The sequence below is a fragment of the Jaculus jaculus genome, chromosome 1 (assembly GCF_020740685.1).
Source record: "Jaculus jaculus isolate mJacJac1 chromosome 1, mJacJac1.mat.Y.cur, whole genome shotgun sequence".
NCBI classification, from domain to species: Eukaryota; Metazoa; Chordata; class Mammalia; order Rodentia; family Dipodidae; genus Jaculus; species Jaculus jaculus.
The window spans coordinates 146,925,185-146,940,721 of record NC_059102.1 but is presented as its reverse complement, the minus strand read 5'-3'; the positions used below and the strand labels follow the sequence as shown (position 1 = coordinate 146,940,721).

The following is a 15,537-nucleotide window of genomic DNA, read 5'->3' as shown; positions in this document are numbered from 1 at the left end:
GAGCAGAGACTCGGAGGTGGATGGGAAGTGGGCAGACGCATATGTACATCCGGCGGCTGAAAGTGGCTCCTGGACGGCGCAGCCAGGAGAGGACGCCGGGGAGGGTTAGGGAGACGCAGTCCGGGGTCCGGGCCTCAGTGGCCTTGGCGTGTGGCCCTTCCGGGACACTGGGCTGGGGTGCCACGGAGTACGAGCGGCGTGGCAGGAGCCTCACCGAGGCTGCGCGGCGCGCGGGAGGACGCCAGCCAGCGGGGGCAGCGGCGGGGGCGGCTCGCTGGCGCCCTGGAGTCCGTGAATGAGGATTCGGGGCACCAGAGGTCTCTGGAGGGCCGGCGGCGGCGCGCTGGGGCCGCGGTACAGGTAGAGCGCGGCGCCTGGGTCCAGGTTGGAAACTAGACTCTGCGGGTAGAAATAAGGCGACGGGAACATCCGCTGGAGCGCTGAGTAATTGCCTGCTTCCGCCAGCAGCTCCAGCCCCACAGCTGTCTGTCGCTTCCATTTAGTCCTGGAGACCGAAAGAAATATTTATATGTATATATCTGTATCTACCTATCTATATATATTCAGACTCAGCGCTAGGGTACACTCCGACCCTTGACGCTCACTCATGCTTGGCCTAGAGAGCCTGCAGGGAGGCCAGGAAGGATCACCTTCACGTGTTCATAAATAACGGAGCGCCCTTGTAATATGCACTGTTTAGTTTTATATTCCCCTTTGCATGGCGGTTGTCCCCATGATACAGGTTTAAAATGAGTGGGCAAGTGTTCTATGGTCTGCAAGGTGGCAGAACCCGTGCTCCAAGCCTGGCTGTCTGACCCCAGAACACAGCTACAAACTCACTGGACGCATTCTGTTCAGGGCATTTCAGAAGAGGCCCTTAGAACTGAGGGTTGAGGCTCCCTCTAGGTATGTACGCATCCCCTGGGAAAGCCTAATGAAGGTGAGATAACCCTGGAGAGGACGGCAGCGCTGCGGGGGAGAGAGGGTGTACCTGGGGAGGAAAGCATCCCCAGTGTAACCCCAAAAGACCTGAGCTCCACAGACGCCAGCAGGTTGAGACGGCAGCTGACGATGCCACAAGAACTCATACACCTTCCCCACTGTACCAGACTACTTGAGCCCTGAACTCTGACCACCCAGGTTTCAGGCCTGGGGTCAGCCTTGCAGCAAGTTGGAGGACCTGAGGCAGGACAGGCTGGGTCAGGTATGGGGAAGCCTAAAACCCTTCAGTTACCTGAGGGTGACACTGGGTGTGCCAGCCAGGGTCCTACTGAGGTGGGTTCAACCATACCAGCCCCCCCCCCCGTTGTTTCCCTCCCTGAATTATTCATCATCATAATAATTGTGTAATTACTGCAACGGGCCTTAATTATTGATGCCCTGAGCAGTAATCAGTATTTATTATTAATGTGGCTGCGTGTACTGAGGGTTGTTTATGGAAAGCACCATCCCTGCCTCCACTGAGTATGTGAGTGATCGAGAAAAAGTATGTGACTGATTTGTGAGGTGTGTGTGTCGCTATGAGTGAATACGTCTGTGTACATCCTATGAATATGTTTGGAAGGGGCATGAAGAAACTAGCTCAAGACTAGCACCTTAATACCAATTTTCCAGTCCCCTCTGTCCCAAAGGAGCTGGGGTGAGGCTGGTTTATCCCTCAGGAGCTTCTTCAAGGCTGCAAACACTGGGAGGCCCCCAAAAGTCCTGAAAAAGCTCACAGGCACCTACAGCAGCCACGGAGCTGGGCCACCTCAGCCAAAAGGCTGCTCCCTGTCTGCTGGTCCAGTCAGGCATGGCACTCTGGAGGCCCAACTACAACCCCCCTCACGCCCATCCACCACCCCTCCCACAGGGGCTTTCCCCAAGAGAGCTCCAAGGTCTCAAGTCCAAGCCTAGGGCTGATTCTGCTGGGAGTTTGAGCTGGGGTGGAGCAAGGCTTGAACCTCCTGTGGCCTGTGTGCCGATCCACCTGTCTTTGTACCGTTCAAGTCCCTCACAACTTCAGTTTCTCCACTTTTTACAGACTGGAAGAGAAGGGGAGTGGAGGGGCTTCCATAGCCACAAGAAAAGGAAGATGCCCACCGACCCCATTCCGCAGCAAAGCAACGACTCACCTGCGGTTCTGGTACCAGGTCTTGACCTGCGTGTCTGTGAGGTTGAGCGAGGCGGCCAGCTCCATGCGGTCCTGCACGCTCAGGTACTTTTGGCGCTCGAAACTGCGCTCCAGCTGCGCCAGCTGATGGTCGGTGAAGGCCGTGCGCGCCTTGCGAGGCTTTTTCAGGCGCACCGGAGGACTGTCCCGAGAGCTAGAGATCTCGCGGTCGCCCTCCTCCTTCACTGCGGAGACAGAGGCGTGTCAGGTCCCGGCGCCGCCCGCGCCCTAGCGTCCCAGCCGCCCCACCGACCGGGTGCCGATTGTGATGGCCCCCGCAGCACCCAGGCGCATTGAGACACGGCACGTCCACCCGCTGGCGGTGCCAGGACGTCCGCGCCCTCAGCAGCAGGACGTGAACGGAGGGAGCGCTAGGGACTAGAGAGAGCAGCTGGCAGAAAGAACCTAACACCAGGAGAATTCAAGCCACCGTCCTGGAGAGAGAGCCTGGGTGGGGAACTGGCCGGGCTCAGCCTACAGCCGGTCGGCGCAGAACGGGTTTCTGGTGGATAAGCCTCGGTATGGACAGCGATTCACCGCGCCTAGTCGGACAAGGAGCTGAAGACCGGTGTCTGGCGGGGAAAACCCGCGTGGTGGGACAAAACTCTGCTCATCAGCACCGGCAGCCCATCGTACTGAATAACAAATCATCGTGCCCACAATTCACAGGGCCCTTACATGAATAGGAATCTGTAGCATTGGTACCCTGCCGACGTCTCCCCACACCCAGACCTTAGGCCGCTTCCCAACTACGCGCCGAAGGCAGCCGCATCTTTGGACGTGCTTGCGATCCTGGTGCGCCCTACCAAGGTCTGGGGTGCGCTGTCGTCCGCTGTGGCTTCTACGAAACCCGAAACCCGAACGCCCACAGTCCCTAGGTTGGGAAAGCAGCAACCGAGTCCCCCACTCACTCCTGAGGTCCAAGATGGACCCGCAAAGCTGATTTGTTTGTTTTTCTCCTACTTTCATGGCTCGTGTTAACTTACAGAAAACACAACTTAATCGAATAAACCTAGTGTTATCTTCCCCTAAAGAGACACGATGCCCAAACAAGCCACTTCTTCCAAACTGAGCTTGTGGATGAAGCTTCCTCCCACCCTATGTTCCCCCCCCCTTTTTTTTTCTTTATTTTCTTTTATGGCGAGTGAGTTTCATTGTGCGTGGCGTTTGCAGTGACAGGGTTCAGCTGAATGCGAGGTGGTTTCTCTCTCTAGGAAACAATAATCCGGTTAATTGAGCCACTGGGGAGTGAGGCTTTTCAGCCGCAAAGGCAAGGAGGGAACTCTGCACCTAGGCGGCTGCTGGAGGAACCCGGCCAGATCTTGCCTCATGCCTCCTGAAGGTGGGCATGGGCGGCAATCTTGTCTTGCAGGCTGGCCTCCTTGGGGAACTGCCACCCCCTGGAGAGGGCATGTGTTAGGGTAAGAATCCAATTCTGTCTGTGCAGGAAACCTTAAACTAAACATCAAGCTCTGTATAACAAAAAATCTTACTTTTCCACCTAATTACTTGGACTATGTTCAAAAGTCTACCATTCGGGAAGAATGGGCTGGGCACTAGAATTTCTATTTGGTTTTGTTTTGAACTCTAGTGTCCCCCTCACACACACACCCCGAGCGCAGATTGGGAAGAATGTGTGCTTCTTGGAGCTTGACTCAAAGCCCTAGCCCAGTGTCCCAGAGTCGAAGGCCCAGCGATCCCTTCCTGCCTGAAGCAAATCTCCAATATGGTTATTCCAAAGACTTGGATCTAGCCAATCATGTTGTCACCTGTCTTACTCCTGAGCCTGAGTTCAGCTTTGGTAAATGTTGTTTAAGAAGACCTTCATGTGATGAACTTGAGGTGAGACTAGTTTTCCCCTCATTTCCTCCTTGGAGGAAAAGATTCAGTGTGGCTGGTGGCTGGGTGGTGACCGCTTAAAATGTCTCCACGGGCTTGGATCCCTGTGTCTGTCTCGCAAAAGACTTCCTAACTTGCTTGGACTCTGCAAAAAGTCACATCCAGGTTTGAGAAATGCTCCTGGCATGGCCTCTGAGGATTGTCTTGCTCTTTTTTTTTTTTTTTTGTGCAAAAGCAACAGTGCCTAGGGGTGACTGGGACCTTCTACGCCCTCTGCTCCAAACCTGTTTAAGTGATATGTGGACAGCCAGCGCTCATCATCTCCCTGATCAGATATCGTCAGGGACAGGAGAGGAAAATTGATATTCCAATTATCTTAAACGAAATGGAATATCTCCTCAAAATGCTACTTGGAGGGAAAGACATAAAAGGAGGAGACTGTTGGTACATGCAGAGCTAGACATCTTTGCTCCTTGCTCTAACCACAAAGCTAGTGGTGACTGTCACTGCAAATTGTAAGCATAAAACACACACAATGTTACAAATTATATTTACATTACTACACACACCTGTCTTTCTCCAGGACAAGTTTTCTTTGCCTTCCTAAGAGGCCCCTGGAGAGGAGGGTCACTGGGCCACAGTGCTTACATGCCTGTAGTGCTGGGTGCTCTAATTTAAAGTGTTCATTTCTAGAGATGATAGGTCCTGCCTTACCAAAGGAGGCCTAGCCATCGGCCTTGGTGATGGAAGAGAGAAATGAGATGTGGAATAGGTCCCCAGATGGGTTTCAGTTTGAAGTCATGACTGTTCTCAAGTGAATTCTTGGTTGAAGTGTTAAATGAATCTTCCTAAATTTTTATGAAGGCTTGGTACAAATAGAAGCTAGGAGATACAGATGATAATGAAGTTGGCTTTATAGGGAAGTGCTATCTTATGAAAGGGGCTCTGGGAATTAACTACAATAGTAAAAGAGCCATGTGTGGTCCCTACCAGCTCCTACTTTTCTGCTTGGTGAGGACAGAGGGCTCTCCCGCCATGAAGTCTCACACAGCTCAGTTCTGCCATTGACTTCTTCCTAGAAAGAACTTTCCGCATTCGGCCCCAACAAGCGGCTAAAACCAAGGGAGCAACTAAACATACAGAACAAAATTAGGGATTGTTGCCTTCCTTTTCTCCCTCTTCACTTTCCCTTTTTCTCTTCTTCTCTCCACTTTCCCTTTCCTCTTAAACCAATCTCAGCTCCTTGGTGAAGACTGAAAGAAGCTAGAAGAACAGATTCCCAGAGTGAATGTGAGAGGAAACCAAGCTTCTCACTCAGGAATCTTTGGGTCAAACACAACCTAGATTTTGTTGATCAACACACTTAAAATCAGAGAGAATGGCCGTATGGGTGTGGGGTCCTTGCCTTAGTACCAGACCTCCAAACTTGCTCCAGCCGGCAAACCTTTTCCAGCCAGCCATCAGGCTGCCTGTACATGCTTTGAAGTGAGCATATCCTTTGCATGATTCACAGGGTCCAAGTCACACTGAGCCCAATGGAAGAGGGAGGCCAGTTTCTCCTTTCGTTGGAAAATTCAGATTAAAGGGTAAGAAATTCTCACTGTACTCAGGGCTCTGACTAGGTTCCCCATGTTCCACACACAAACACACTGCCAGGCTCTTAGTCCTACAAAACAGCATCCCCCAGCTTATCATTGCTTTGCTGCAAGAACTCCCCCGCAGAGCTTCCTGGAATCAGGCCCCATGCCCACCAATACCGCTGATGGAAGGGGGAGGGTCCCAGTCAGAAGTTTTAGAAAGTTTGCTTTGTGCCTTTTGGGGGAATCTCCCTTTAGTGGGCTCAGTGTCCCTCTCCAGCTTCCACTCTCTCCATTGAATTCTTCGTTGCTCCAAGGTACAATGACAACACCAACTGACCCGCCTGGGCCTGGGGAAGCTCTGAGACAACAATGTGCCTTTTTCTGAGAGTATGCACTCGGGTTTGAAACAGAAGATTTAGAAACACATCACCTCCCCCACGTTTTCACCTCCCGTTTTTCTTACCTTTATACTCGGAATCTGACGAGGCGTTGCTACCACTCTTGTCCAGCTTGTCTCTAAAGTCCTCCCCGGCCTTGGCCGCAAGGCGGCCCCCAGGCTCTGGGGCCGTGGGCTGCCCGCTGCTAGAGTAAGGTGCACAGGCCGCGAGAGGTTTGCAGTCAGCAAGGATGTCCCTGATCAGAAAGGAGGAGGTGACCGTACGAGACTGGGCCGGGGCTGAGAGCTGACCCGGCTGCAGGTGGGAGTCCAAACCTGGGCCAGATGCCCCACCTGGTCGTGGGGTGCCCGTCTCCAGACAGTCCCTTCCCGGCGAGGCTGGTGAAGAGCAGTCGCTGCTGCTCTCTGAGCGTGGACTCAGCTCCAGGGGTGAGCGGCAGTCCCCAAGCAAGGGGTCCCCCTTGGGAAGGGCGGGGCTGCCCGCACGGTGGGAGAGAATAGAGTCGATCCCAAAGCCATTGGAGCCTTCCATAGCCAAGCTGCGACCTGTCTTCCCCAAAAGCTCCCCACCCACCCCCAACCGCCGCTGCCCCTGCCCCTAGCTGAGGGCTGGCATGGGGAAGGCGGGCAGGGAGCCTGTGGGCACCTTGGATGGAGTTCAGCCTTGGGGGAGTCTGTGAGCTCTGGGCCAACCTCCTCTGCGCATTAGATCCAAAAGGGCTCAGCGCGTCTTCTGCAGCATCGCACCCAACCTCCGAGCCGAGGGGGGGTGGTGGGAGTGTCAGGGAGGAATGGGAGGAGGGCGCGCCAAGTTGGGGAGAGCAGAAGGGGAGAAGAACGGCCTGAGGGCCCCTTTGGCACAGAAGAAACGCGAAGCTGTTGGAATCTGGATAAAGAGCGTGATTTTTAAAAATCCAAACCGCACGCTTCCTCCGGGCAAGCGGTGGCCGAGGGCAGCGGGGTCAGCGCCGCGGATAGCAGCGGGCCTGGGCCGCGCTACCAGCCCGAGGCGTAGAGCGCACCTGGAGGCGTCAGCACCGCGGATAGCGGCGGCGGCGGCCTGCGGCTCATGACGCTCCACCGGGCCGGGAGATCCTCTGGACGCGCTCGGGCGCTCCGGGGCCGTCAGCACCGCGGACAGCGCTCGCAGCTCTCCGCCGGTCCGCGCTTGCCTTCGCCTCCCCCCTTCCTTTAAAAAAAAAATGAACTTATGTCACTTTTACTTTGGGGCTGGGTTTTTTTTTTTGTTTCCTTTTTTTCCGTTATGTTATGTGTGTGTGTGTTTTTTTTAAAGGGGACTCACCCACGTGTCCCCGGAGTGATGACGCTGATTGGCTCCGGCCGAATTTGGGGGTGATGTCACGCTCCGCAAGCCGCTGCCCGATTCCTTTCCAGTTTGATTAAAAGAGACACTGAATTAATTACAGCACAGACCCAACTGTTTACCGGCGATTTCCACACGGTTTGCTTTCATTAGGCCAGTGATGGAGCCCCTAATGAGGATGATTAGCCGAGGGGGGCAGAGGCAGGCGGGAGGAGGACCGAGCCCGGCTGCGCGGCCCGCCTTTGGGATGTGCGGGCTTAAAAACCTTCCCAGACCCTTCCCACAATTATTCGTTACTCTACCGCGGTTCGGTTGTGGATTCTTTTTATCCCTCCCATTTTTCTTCCTCCATGGACAGAAAGATAGCAGACCTAGTAGAGAAAGAAAAGTGTGTGTGTGTGTGTGTGTGTGTGTGTGTACAAGCGTGTGCACCCCTACCCTAATTCAGGAATAAATTTTAATTTGTTGTTTTGCAGGTGTTTCCGTTGGGTTCTAGAAGTCTCCCGTGTAGGACAGGCAATGTACTGCGCTTTTAATGGCCTCTTTGGGCCCTCCGAGTTTGGAGGCAGAGAAAGGCCTTGTGTCTTCCGGGGAAGGGACCCTAGTGTAAGTAGGGTGGAGTGGGGGAAAAGATCCTGGAGCTGTTAAGCGGACCCACAGAAACACTGTGGCCCGACGGTGCCCGAGGGACAAAGAAAGCAGTGACCCCTTCTCCTTCACCAGTGGCCTCCCCTGCGGCTCAAGTCTTGGGGAACTAGAGCTTTCGTGCCTCTAGACTGTACGTGCAGCGCCAAGAGTTTCGAGTGAGAACACAGGGGTCTGCAGATGCCTTCTTAGTTTGTGCCTAGCCGAGCTCGGGATGAATTTTCCAGGTAGCTCTGGAAATGTGGCCTTTTCCGTGAAAGCAAAGCACCCGTGCGCCCTCTCCACCCCGCCACGAGGCCAGTTCTGTGCCTTTCTGGGGTGGGCCCCGGGAGGTGCCGGTCTCCAAACCCTGGAGTAGATTCAGAGCTCGCCCAGGGCCTGGCTTCTCTCGGCGCAGGACCAGGGATCGAGCCCCGGATCGGAGGGCGTCCCGAAGCTCCTCTCTCCACCAGCTGGGCCCGCGCGCTCCGTCCGGCTCCTGGGACCCGGGCAAACGACCCCGAGCGCGCGTCCAGCTAGTGTCCGCCACCGCTAGGCATAGTTAGGCGCCGGCATCCCCGTAAACCCGGTCCAGAGCTGCGAGTGGCCCCTCGCAGTCCAGAGATCCGAAACTTTCTTGTCTCTCGGGCTGGGCCCGCGGTGGCCTCGAGCCCTGCTCCCCGCGCGCTCCCTCGGCGCCCGCCAGCAGCTTGGAAGCGGCAGGCCGGCCGGGCTGGGGGCGAGGACGGGCTGCTCCCCGGGGACTGCGGGGCCCGGCTCGGCTGCAAGCTGTCGGCGAGGCGGGAGGGCGGGGGCCCTGGCCGCAGCTCGGAGGCCAGTGCACTTGGGCGCCTCCCGCCGCGGGGCCTGGCAGCCCGGACTGCCCAGCAATTTGGAGGCTGGGGAGGGGAGCCGTAAATCAGGTGGAGCCGGCCCCCAGCTCCCGGCTCCATCCACCTCCATCTATTTCCCTCCCAGGCCGCCCTGCTCTGGCTTCACTGGGTCTGATTTGCATCCCAGGAGGACACTGATCCTCTCGGAGGAACTCGAGGTCCAGTCTTCCGGGGCCTGTGAACGTGGGTGGCACTTTCATGCTAAGATTTGAGGTCTCTAAGCTCCGAGGGCCTTCATCCCAAGCCAGCCCAGAGCGAGCCCGCCGCGTAGGACGGACCTTTTCTCTGGCCCTCAGAGTCTTAAGCTGGGGCAAGGATCTGGGATCAGTGAAAATGAATCCTTTTGGCTCCCGGATCAAAGCCAAAGCTAGGAAGGGCAGGGAGGAAGGGCAGACAGAAACATCTCTGGGTGGGAAGGAAAATCAAGGGCCCAGCCTCCTGCAACCCTAGCCAGTTTCTCCAGGCTTTATGAGATCCAAGAATATTTAACACGCCGTTAGTATGCTATCATTAGTAATGAATGGTCATAGTCTGTTGTGATATAAAATGCACTATGTGGTTTATTTCGTTTAAGATTTGCTCTCGGTTTTTAGCCTTCTCAAAAGCACATGGCTTTATTTCGATTTGAGAGTTTCCAGTTCCGCAGTGGTAAATCATCCTTCTGTCCTGCGTCCTCCGGTAGGTTCAGATTCACGCAGGCAGCCTGAGGGGATTGCCTGCGCCCACCTGGCCATTGTGCCCAGCTGGGAAGGGACCTGGGAACGAACATTTGGGGAGCATGCAAGATGAACCCATGGCACCCTTTGGCAAGGAAGTCTGGACGGCAGGGAGGGATATCAGGGCATTGAGCTCTCAAGGAGCTGGGTGTGAACCTCGACAAGTTTCCCAACCTCTCTGAACACCCCCTTCACTTCATTTACATAGTACACAGTGGGAAATAGTCCTGTCTCCCCAGCTCTTGCTGTCTCCCCAGCACTTCTTGAGCCCCCACCCCCACCCTACCCCAGACCTGGAGGCTTAAGTCAAGGAAGGAAATGGATGTGATCTGAGCATCTCTACCGGGTCACTCGATGTTAACCCAGGGTCTCGAATTGCCACTCCAGCACCACCCAGGGCTTCCTTCATTCAGGACCCCAAACCATTTCCCATGCCTATTCGTTTCTTCTTGCAATGCCTTGCAAGAATTCCAGTCTCCTCTTGCCCCTTGTTTGTGATTTTTTTTTTCCATTTTCTTTTGAAACGCTTAGTCTCTCATAGATCCCTAAAAGAAAGGTCCAAGACCACCCACCAGAGAGGCGAGGCCAGGGCAGGCAAGCCCTCAAAGGCTCTTTCCCTGCTTGCCCTCTGGATAGCTCATCTCTCCTGCCAGGCCTTCAGTTTTTTCTCTGGTACAAAGGCAACAACATCAGTGCCTAACCACGAGAGGTGAGGGTGGGAGACGCCTGTGGGAGACCATGAGGCAGCCTGGCTATAGAATCCACAAGCTTGCCTTTGGCTTTGGGTTAGGGATGGACCTGGGAGAGTCTAGGCTTCCGGTGGACCATGGCTTTCACCTGCTTCCTATTTCCCCAGCCCCCCTCCCTCTCTACCTAAAACTGCTCTTCTCCCCCCCCCCCCCAAGAAGCTTTTTCTGTTCCCTTTGCTTACTTGGGTCAGTCAGCAGACCCATATGGAGAAATAGTCTGCATGGTGGGGCGGGGGGAATGTTCCTGAGGTCTGGGCTCTGGTATGTGGACTGTGACCTCGGTGCCAGTTTTCAAGTTTCCCAGTAGCTGGTTCAGGAGCTATGTAATGGGGTTGGGGTGTTTTTAGTTACTCACTCCAGATTTGGCCTGATGACACTGGAATCCTAGTTCTAGGTCCTAGGCTCAGACCTGGTGAGCCATGCAAATCCTCATTTAAAAGAATGTTGATTATTATATTCATCACGGATTTTTAAATTTTTTGACTTAAGAATACTGCATTTTAAATATTACTTTAGTTGCTGGGTTTTTATTGTTTTGATGTTTCCTTAAGTTTTGCACTTGCCTCATCCCTAGCCCTGCTCTGTGATCCTGAGAAAAATCACTTTTTTTTTTAAGAACAAGGTGTTGGTGGGGGACACTGGAGAAATGTCTTAGTGGTTAAGGCACATGCTAATAAAGCCAAAACACCCAGGTTCAATTCCCTAGTACCCACGGAAAGCCGGATGCACAAGGATGCATCTAGAGTTCCTATGTATAGCTAGAGGCCCTGGTGCACCGTTTTCATTCTCTCTTTTCTTCTCTCTCTCATAAATAAATAAAAAAAAAATTTAAAGGTAGGGACTGGGAAGATGGTTCAGTGGTTAAGGAAACTTGCTTGCAAAGCATGCTGGCCTGGGGTTCAATTCCAAAGCTACCCACATAAGCCAGACCCAAAAACATAGTACCTAGGGTTCCCTTGCAGAAGCAAGAGCTCCTGGTGGGTGAACATAAATAAATAAATAAATAAATAAAAAATAAATTTTATTTCTGAGCCTTTCTTTTCCTGGTTTTTGTCTTTCCAGCTACAAGATGAGGTTGCTGTCGCCCACCTCCCATGTCCTTGTGAGGAATTTCTCTGCACTTGGCCAACCTTGGAGAAGAGCAATTGTCATGCATAGTACCACAACCAATAATAGCAGAGCTTTTCCCAGGGGCAGGTTGGAACCCCTGGGCTTGTCTTTCCAGCTTTTGGAGAAGTCAGCTCCCTTCTTTGCCCAGGGCCTTCCTATTAAAGCCAGTTCTGAGGGTAAAACAGGTGCGGGGAGGTGTGAGGGGGACTAGCCAGGCCTGGAGGTTGGCAAAGATCTGGACTGAGAGCCTCCTCAAGGCCAGGCTGTTCTCAAGTGTTTGTTTAGGCCAAAACTCTGGGGAGCAGCTAAAATCAGGAAAATAATATGTTCTTTCTCTCCCTCTCTAATTTTCTTATTAAGCCGACTGTCTATGTACTGCGTCAGAGGGACACACTTTCACATAGCTCACAGGATGCCATGGTGCTTGACCTCCTAGACCCCCCTTCAAAGGGCTGAGCTGGGACTCAGTGGAGAACTGACCTAGTATGTGTGAAGCACATTCTAAAAATTTTCCCTTTTTAGCTAATTTCCAATTGATATATTCAAGTTTATCATTTGCCTGCATTCAGTGTTAGGAATTGGTATAAAAAGCCAACCTAGGAGTTAGGGATATAGTTTATCTCCATTGTAGACTGTTGTTTGAAATTAATTTATTTGTGAGGGGGCCCATGGGTACACCAGGGTCTCTTGCCATGGCAAATGAACTCTAGATACATGCATTCATCAATTTGTGCATCTGGTTTTTGTTGGCACTGGAAACTGAACCCCAGGCCAGCAAGCTTCGCAAGAAAGTGCCTTTAACTGCTGAGCCATCTCCTCAGCCCCTGGTAGAGTGCAAATTTTTATTTTTTAAGGTGGGTTCTTTCTTTTTAAATTTTATTTATTTATTTGAAAGAGAGAGAAAGAGACAGATAAAGAGAGAGAAAGGGCATGCCAGGGTCTTCAGCTGCTACAAACTGCAGATACATGCACCACCTTGTGCATTTGGCTCATGTGGGTCCTGGGAAAGAGAACCTGGGTCCTTTGGTTTTGTAGGCAACCACCTTAATTGCTAAGACATCTCTCCAGCCCCCCCCCCAATATTTTTATTTGAAAAAAAGAGAGAGGGAACACAAGCAAGCCAGGCCTCTTACCACTACAAATGGATCTAGATGCATGGGCCACTTTGAGCATCTGGCTTTACATGGGTCTTGGGAACTAAACCCAGGCCATCAGGCTTTGCACCCAAGTACCTTTAACCATTAGAGTGTTTTGTCTATCATGCACAAGGCTCTGGGTTTAATATCCACTATGGGGAGAAAAGCCAACCTAGTTTTTCCTTTCTTTCCTATAATTTAAGCATCAAAGGATTTTCCTAGGAAAAGAAAGCGCAACAAACAAGAGTGTTTTGGTCCATGAGGATAAATGCAAGGGAAGGAGCTGGGTCTGGAGACACAGCAGTCTGGCTGCAGTACAGGTCTGCACTGTGGTGTTGCAAAGTGTTGCTGTCTCTGTACCCCCCCCCCCCCACTGTGGTTTCTAGCCAGCACTCGCTGGGGTTCAGGGATGAAGAAATCCAAAATCCCCACCAGGGTCAGCTGTGGTTGTGTGCATGCCCGTCGTTTCAGTGCTTGAGAGAAGGTAATTACAAGTTCAAGGTCAGCGTATTGAGCTACATAGTGAGACCCTGTCTTGGTGTGTGTGAGGGAGGCGTTCAAACCCTCTCTGGACCAAGGGACTTCCCTGGAACTGAAATTGAGTCTGGGACTATGCAGGGACGCACACAATGGAAGTCATGAGCTCCGGCCACCACTCCTGCTGAGAATCCTTTGCTACAGAAGTCATGTTTCTCGGGCTAGGGATGTGGCTCAGTTGTAGAGTACCCACCTTAGCATGCATGAAGCCCTGACTTTAATCTGAAACACCATATAAAGCTGGGTGTGGTAGCACAGACCTGCCATCCCAGCCCTGGGGAGATGGAAGCAGATCAGAAGTTCATGATCATTCTTGGCTACATAGTGAGTTTGAGGCCAGACTGAACTACGTGAGACTCTATCTCAACAAACAAACAAACAAACAAACAAGATGAGAACTCATCCTTCAGAAGCCGTTTTTCTTTCTTCTGGATAAGAAAATTATTATTGTTTACATCAGAAAAAGAATGGGAGAACAGGAACGGAGGGAAGGAAAAAGAGGGATGAAGGGAAAGAAGGAGGGAGGGAGAGAAGGGGGCAGAAAAGTTGGACTTTAGGAATTAGATTGAAGCCAGTGGGTCGGTGTGAAAGGAGAGTGGGTCCCATTGTACAGGAGGTCTGTCCTGGCCCTGTCTTGGTCTTGCTGCTAAGTCACTCTTGCGACTGTCTTTCCTTGGCCATCCTCGATGGATTCCCAGGCCTCTTCCATCTCCAACAGTCCTTCTTCCAAAGGCTCCATCTCAACACTCCTGTGCCTCACGCCTGCACCTGCTGCCCACTCCTGCCAGGTGCACATCAGCAGGGAACCGCTTACCCCCCACCCAACCACCACAGAAAGGCATGGCAAAAAAAAAAAAAATTCAAGCAATCCAGGGGAGGTGCGGGCCAGCTCCCTGTGGCTGGAGATAGATATCTCTTAAGTGCCAACTAGTGGGGAAGTTAGCCAAAACGAAGCTCAAGGACATACTCTCCAGTACCCATCGTCACATGGCATTACTGGTATGTGATCTGGTGGAGCCGGGATGGGCGAGTTAAGCTCTCCCCATTTTCATACATCTTTAATCAAAAAGTCAGCTTGACTTCCTTTACTGAGTGGATTCTGGTCTTTTGAAATATATTTGCTACTGGTAAAATTTGCGGGATGGTGATAGAGGGAGGTTAACAAAATGAATTTAGTCCCCTCAGGGGATTCTGTACTGGGTCACATCAGGCAGTTGTACCCAACACCCAAACCAGGCTCAAGCAAGGACATGGTTTGGCCAAGGTGACAAGATACCCAAGAAGGTGGAATCAGACCAGAATCCGACTGGGGCTTTGTGAAGAGGAGAGAAGAATCAAGAGGGGGGAAGGAAGGACGCGGGACCGACTCACCAGAGGGTGGCGCTGTAGGACAAGGAGCCGAGGGCTTGGGCCCGGAGCGTGCCGAGACAGGACCCGCCGGAGAGCCGCTGAGGACGGCGCTCCCAGGACAGCGGCGTGACGCGGTGAGTGCGGCAAGCGACGGACAAAGGACATCTCTGCAAGCGTTTGCTGGCGGAGTCCCTCTTCTACACTTCAGCCAGGGCCTTGGAAAAGGAGGCCTGCGTGGCCACTTACAAGTGAGCTACCCTCACTCTCGCAGCGGGGCTGACCACTTCGGAGCAGCGAACCCAACTCTGGGTCCTTTTGTGACCTCCTCCGCCTCCCACTTCAGCCCCTCCCTTTGCCGCCTCGGACTTCAGAGCAAAAGGGGGCTTGGTTTCAAAAACCCTACATATGTTACTTTATCTTATTTTATTGGTTTTTCAAGGTAGGGTGCCGCTCTAGCCCAGACTGACCTGGAATTCACTATGCAGTCTCAGGGTGGCCTTGAACTCTCGGTGATCCTCCTACCTCTGCCTCCTGAGTGCTGGGATTAAAGGCGTGCGCGCCACCGCGCCCCGCTGGTTAGTTCCTTTCTAGGTATGCTTTAGGAACAAGAAAATAAAAGCTCATATTTATAGCTGAGAAGTGTCAGGCCCTGAGCTGATCACATTATACATGTATTTTCTAACCATCTGGTGATGGACTGGGGTCCTGTCTCACAGAGGTGGCGCAGAAAGGTTAGGATATTGGGTGAGGTCATGCCAGCTTCGTGTTCTTAGCCACAAGCAGCCTGTCTTGCACACTGCTGCCTGGCTGCGTGGCCAACCCCCACCTCTGGCTTTCCTAGGCACCCTCACCAGACTCAGCTGTTCCCAGGGGCTCAGGATGGCTTTAGCGAACTGAACTGAGTGAGAAAGCTGGCTTCCTGCTGGTTGTGGGAGTGGGAGGGAGGTTCAGGCCTATAGGTAGGCTAAAGCCCATCACAGCCCTGCTGAGTGAGGTTCCAGAGGGCATCAGAGAGTGTCACTTTTATGAACTTGCTTCTAATGAGCTACTGCATAGATGCATGGGTGTATGCATTTAAGTGCATGTGCATGCGCATGTGTGTGTGTGTGTGTGTGAAGTCCACTCAAATT

The 15,537-nt window shown here is 52.8% G+C and overlaps 1 protein-coding gene across 1 annotated transcript; it reads right to left on the bottom strand.

The window, feature by feature from the left end:
* Nucleotides 1-210: 210 nt before the first annotated feature.
* Nucleotides 211-6,500, bottom strand: Barhl1 (BarH like homeobox 1). The gene is made up of 3 exons (XM_004654038.2): nucleotides 6,035-6,500; nucleotides 2,115-2,337; nucleotides 211-505 (listed from the first exon to the last, which is right to left on the bottom strand). Exons 1-3 carry the CDS (start codon nucleotides 6,498-6,500, stop codon nucleotides 211-213), a joined length of 984 nt encoding a protein of 327 aa, XP_004654095.2.
* Between the last annotated feature and the right edge of the window lie 9,037 nt (nucleotides 6,501-15,537).

Bases quoted from the DNA above. Each gene is read 5' to 3' on its own strand.
- Barhl1 (XM_004654038.2), bottom strand. From the start codon at position 6,500: ATGGAAGGCTCCAATGGCTTTGGGATCGACTCTATTCTCTCCCACCGT. The intron at 2,338-6,034 runs GTAAGAAAAACG...CTGTCTCCGCAG, and splicing joins GTCAGATTCCGAGTATAAAG to TGAAGGAGGAGGGCGACCGC. The intron at 506-2,114 runs GTGAGTCGTTGC...TTCGGTCTCCAG, and splicing joins ACCTGGTACCAGAACCGCAG to GACTAAATGGAAGCGACAGA.